Here is a 6,000-nt window from a genome sequence, read left to right as displayed (position 1 = left end):
CTTAAAAAATACTTTGAAGTACCTTCAAATTATTGAAATCAATTGAAAATTCCTTGGAATCTTTTAAAATATTATATGATTCTTTAAAATATTTCGAAATCGCTTAAAATTTGATGAAGATTTTGTAATTCCTTACAATTTTAAAAAATACCCGAAAATCTTACAAATACTTTGAAATAATTTCAAATTTAAAAAATAAATTAAAAATTCCTTCGAATCTTTTAAAATATTCTAGTATTCTTTAAAATCTTTTGATATCACTTGAAATTTGTTTAAGCTTTTGTAATTCCTGGCAATTTTTTTTAATACCCTAAAATACCTTGAAATACCTATAAGATAATTAAATAAATCGAAAATTTCTTGTAATGTTTTAAAATATCCTCAAATTCTTAAAAATATTTTGAAATCGCTTAAAATTTCTTGAAGCTTTTGTAATTCCTTCTAATTTTTAAAAACACCCTAAAATATTAAAAATACTTTGAAATACCTTCAAATTTAAATAATAAATTAAAAATTCTTTAGAATCTTTAAAAATATTCTAGTATTCTTTAAAATCTTTTGAAATCACTTGAAATTTTCGTAAGCTCTTTTAATTCCTGACAATTTTTAAAAATACCTACAAATCTTAAAAATACTTTAAAATACCTATTATATATTGAATGAAATTGAAAATTTCTTGAAATGTTTGAAAATATACTAGAATTATTTTTAATATTTCGAAATCGCTTGAAATTTCTGGAAGCTCTTGTGATTCCTGGCAATTTTTTAAATTAGCCTAAAATACTTTGAAATACCTATAAAATATTGAAATCAATTGCAAATTTCTTTGCAATTTTTTAAAATATCCTCAAATTCTTTTAAATATTTCGAAATCACTTGAAATTTATTTAGGTTTTTGTAATTCCTTGCAATTAAAAAAAATACCCTAAAATCTTGACAATACTTTTAAATATCTTCAAATTTATAAAATAATTTAAAAATTCTTTAGAATCTTTTAAAATATTCTAGTATTATTTAAAATCTTTTGAAATCACTTGAAATTTTTTAAAGCTCTTGTAATTCCCGGCAATTTTTTCAAATAACCTAAAATACTTTGAAATACCTATAAAATATTGAAATGAATTGAAAATTTCTGGAAACGCTTTAAAATATACTAGAATTCTTTAAAATATTTCGAAATCGCTTGAAATTTCTTGAAGTTCTTGTTATTCCTTGCAATTTTTAAAAATAACCTAAAATCTTAAAAAATACTTTGAGACACCTTCAAATTATTGAAATCAATTGACAATTCCGTGGAATATTTTTTAATATTCTATGGTTTTTTTTTCAAATATTTCGAAATCGCTTGAAATTTCCGGAAGCTCTTGTGAATCCTGGCAATTTTTTTAATTAGCCTAAAAACTTTGAAATACCTATAAAATATTGAAATAAATTGAAAATTTCTTGAAAAGTTTTAAATTATACTAGAATTTTTTCAAATATTTCGAAATCGCTTGAAATTTCTTGAAGCTCTTTTCATTTCTTGCAATTTAAAACCATAAAAACAATTTAATGCAATAAAATCCTAAAAATACTTTGAAATTCCTTCAGATTATTGAAATAAATTGCAAATTCATTGGAATCTTTTAAAATATCCTAGAATTTTTTTAATCTTTTGAAATTGCTTGCACTTTTTTGAAGTGCTTGTAATTCTTTGAAATTTGACAAAATATCCTAAAATCATATAAATCTTAGGATATTTCCTGAAATCCTGGAAATTAAAAAGAAAATCCCTGGTTTTTTCGCGGTCCGAAAAAATTTTTCACGTTCAATGATTTAAAAAATTTTTAAGCTGTAAATATTAAAAATTGAACGATTGAAGTGAACACTTCTCAAATGTTAAATTATTTTGATTCTAAATAGTTTGAAAATCCTCAAAAAGCTTCAAAATTTTATTTCGAAATCTTGAAACATCTACATGTTGTATTACATTTATTCAAATTTTAAATTAATTATGGCATTTTTTCACAACTACTAAAAATTTTTTCGAATGATTCGAATTCTTCTTGAATTTATTTCTTACATTCTGCAAAATAAAAAATATTTCCTTCATATCTTCCAAGATTCATTTTTGACAATTGTGGAAATCTCTTTAGATATTCTCTGAAAATTAATTTTGTTAAATAAAAAGGAATTTTAAATTTTCCTTGAAATTGTAAAAAAATGTTTTTTATATTCTTTTGAAACTTTACATAATTCTTAAAAAGATTAAAAAAATATAGGATAAATTAATAAAAATGCAGCATGAATTCCAAATAATATCAAATGAATTGAAAACAATTTCAGTAAAATTCAAGTGAATTCAGAGGAATTTAAGAGAGATGAGGAAAATTTGATTAAAATTCGTAAGCATTCGAGGTGATTTGAAATTGGAAAATACAGAAAAAATTCTTTAAGTTTAAAATGAGTTTAGAAAAATGCAAGGGAATCGAAAACATTCCATTGATTTCAGCAAAACTTCAGTAAACTTTAAAATAATTCAGGAAGAATTACAAAATTCAAGGGATTTTAGGATAAATTATTAAGAATTCAGAATGAATTCCAAATGAATTCCAAACGCATTTTAAAAAATCCAAAATATTCATCGACTTCAGTCATTTTTTAATGAATTTTGGAAAATTCAAGGAAATTTAGAAGAATTCATGGATAATTCTAAAAAACCTAGAGAATTTAAAGAATTTGATAGAATTCAAGATGAATGAATAAAAAATTAGGATGTATTCCAAATAAATACAAATAATTAAAAATTTTTTCATCATTAAATTCATTTTAGTGAAATATAAGCGAATTCAGAGGAAATAAAAGGAAATGAGAAAAATTCAATAAAATTCTTAAAAATTCAAGCTGAACTGAAAAAAATTCAAAAATATTTTTTAAAAATAATTAAGTTTAAAATGAGTTTAGAAAAATCCAAGGGAATTCAAATGAATTGAGAAAATCAAAAATATTCCATTGATTTCAGCAAAACTTGAGCAATTAAAAAGAATTCAGGAAGAATAAAGGAATTGCAGAGAATTCAGGATAAATTATTAAAATTTCAGAGTGAATTCCAAATTATAAAAAAAATCCAAAATCCGAAAAATATCCTTAATTATAGTAAAATTAGAGTGAAAAAAAATTTTTTTTTAATTCATTCAGCTTGGAATGAGTTTAAAAAAAATGTAAGAGAATTCAAAAACATTTGATAAAATTCCGAAGAATTAAAAATAATTCTTGATAATTTAAAATGCCCTCTTGTAAAATAACCCTTTGAATTAATTTCCTGTGATTTAAATCTATTAAAAATATATCATAAAATATCCTAAGTAATTCCTTGCAATTTTTAAAAATACCTGAAAATCTTCAAAATCAATTTAAAATTTCTTGGAATCTTTTAAAATATCCTAGAATTCTTTAAAATTTTTGGTAAAATTTCATAATATTTGAAAATATTTGAAATCGTCAGAAATCTCTCAATTCTTGTGAATAAATTCTTTAAAGTCCATTAAAATATTATAATAGCCTTTGAAATCGAGTGAAATCTTATGATATTTCCTACAAACCCTGGAAATTTTTATAATTGAAAGCCTTGGAAATCTGATAAAAATCCCTTGGATTTTTTTCTTAAATCCCCTAAAATATTTCAAATCTTTTGAAATCCCTTAGCATATTTTAAAATATCTTGAAATATTTAAAATTCTTTTAAATTGAAATCTATCAAAATTAACCTGAAACATCTCCTTTCAAATCTCTTTAAAAATTTAAAAATTCCTTAAAATTTTAAAAATACGCTAACATCTTTAGAAATCCTTTAAATGTTTTTAAAAAAGTTGTTGAAAATTCCTGAACATTTTTTTGTAATACCTTGAGAGCTTTTAAAATCTTTTAAATATTTGGAAATCTTACCAAATCCCTTGAAATCTATAACAAATTTTCTTTATTTTTTTAAACAATCCTAAAAAGTTTTTTTTTAAAATCCATTGTTTTTTTTTTGCGATACCCCGACTTTCCTTGACGAAAGAAAATCCCTGACTTCTCCCTGATTTCCAGGTTTTCCATGACCTGCGACCATCTTATATCATTTTTATTAGTGAAAAAAATCAATTCCAATGTCTTTGGAAATTAGAAATTCGATATAAAGTACTGAAATAATTGTCGAGACTTCGAAATTTGAGAAATTAAAAAACAAATCCAATATCTTTTTCACAATTCAATAACTTTTCCAGTTCTCAGAGGTCTTCTAGGATTTATAGCTGGCCTGAAATTTAAATAATTAAACTGACGAACCTTTTGGAATCAACTTTAGTTTCACATAACACGTCAAGTCTCCCAAATTTTCTAGTTTTATTTTCGCGTCCAAAGACCCGCCAGTCATTTTTCCAAGCGAGAGCCACATTTGACCGCCAGTGTCTTTATACGCCTTGGAAATTTCTAACTTTGTACTGCCACCATATCCATAGAGTGGTATCTAATTTTAAAAATAAAATATATCAATAATAAAATTAATCGAATACAGAGTGGCCATTTTATTCCAAAAAAAACTCAAGGTTTTTTTCCGGTTCGCAACTATTTTTCATGCTCATTGAAATTAAAAAATTTAGTACTTAAAACTAAACAAATTTTTATTTAAACTAATCAAAACTGAACCACTTGAGGTAAGAAAAACTGAGCTGCAAATGAAAGAACTCAAACTGGAACTGTTAAATTTTGAACTTTTAAAATTGAAATTTAAAAGTTTTTAAATAAACTAACATTTTTCAATGTAAAAAAATATAAATTCACGTTATCATTTTCAATTCTCTAAATTAAAAAATAAATTATCTTTAAAATTATCAAAATTATATAATATTAAGGAATTTTAAGCTGGAAACATTAAATATTGAAAAATTGAAAAAATTTTAACTAAACACTTCTTAAATTAGAATTTCCATTATTTTCTTTTTTAATAGTTTAAACATCCTTGGCAAGCTTCAAACTTGTATTTCAAAATTCTGACAAATCTAGAAGTTGTTTTTAAATTTAAAATTATTTTGGAAATTTTTTCAGAACTTCTAAATATCTGGCAAAATGAATTGAATTTTTTCTACAATTTTCAGAAAATCCCGAAAATTTTAGAAAATTTCTTTTAAATTTAGATGTACCATATAAATAAAAATTGAACATTTATTATTTGCAGTCGAAATTTGAGAAATTTTAGGAGACATGTAAAAGTTTTAAAAAGATTCAAACTTAATGTAAAACTTGAAATGATAGCCTAATATCAAACAAAATGTAGATTTTCGCAGATTTTAAACAAAAAAATTAGATTCTTTTCAACAATTGTTAAAGGCTTCAAAAAAATAAAAACATTTTTTCAAGATTCATAGGAAAATTAAAAGTAATTTTTGATTTTGAAAAATTATTTTAAGAAAATATTGAAATTTTTTTCAAGATTTAAACAAAATTAAAAAAAAAAGATTCTAGAAGATTTTAAGAAAACTTTCTAAAATTGGCACGATAATTTTTTTTTGAAACTCCTAAATATGCCTCATTCAGGAGCTGTTAAAACCCAATTTTAAGCATGAAAATTTTTTTTGTTAATATCCAAATAAAATATAGATTTTTGAAAATTTCAAAATAAAATTTTTAAGTTTTTCAACGATTTTCAAAAGTTTGAAGATGATGAAAAAATTTTCTTAAGATGCCTGGGAAAACTTCAAATGAATTTTCATTTTTTTAAATTAATTGTAACAAAATATTAAAAAAATATTTCAAAAGACGTCCACAATTGTTTAAAAATAATTTGGGTCAGTTTCAGTAATTTATTTGTTTATTTTTCAGAATTTAATAAAAGTGTTAGAAAGAATTAGAATAATTTGAATAAATGCTTCGAATTTTTAAAAGGATATAAAAAATAATTTGAAATTTGAGAACATTCCAAAAAGTTTCAAACAAAATGTAGATTTTTTAATATTGTGAAACATTTTTTAAGCTCTTTAAGGT

General features: G+C 22.4%; 1 protein-coding gene across 7 annotated transcripts in view; it reads right to left on the bottom strand.

Moving 5' to 3' along the window:
- LOC117174882 (centrosomal protein of 192 kDa) overlaps positions 1 to 6,000 on the bottom strand; it is a 97,248-nt gene that overhangs the window by 19,413 nt on the left and 71,835 nt on the right. For all 7 annotated transcript variants that reach the window (XM_033364291.1, XM_033364295.1, XM_033364296.1 and 4 more), the window contains one exon: positions 4,306 to 4,486. In XM_033364291.1, coding sequence (XP_033220182.1) covers positions 4,306 to 4,486 — 181 coding nt within the window. The remainder of the gene's footprint in view (positions 1 to 4,305; positions 4,487 to 6,000) is intronic.

Source organism: Belonocnema kinseyi, chromosome 6 (assembly GCF_010883055.1).
Source record: "Belonocnema kinseyi isolate 2016_QV_RU_SX_M_011 chromosome 6, B_treatae_v1, whole genome shotgun sequence".
Classification (NCBI taxonomy): domain Eukaryota; kingdom Metazoa; phylum Arthropoda; class Insecta; order Hymenoptera; family Cynipidae; genus Belonocnema; species Belonocnema kinseyi.
The sequence above is the reverse complement of the archived record's forward strand: the minus strand, read 5'-3'. Positions and strand labels throughout refer to the sequence as shown.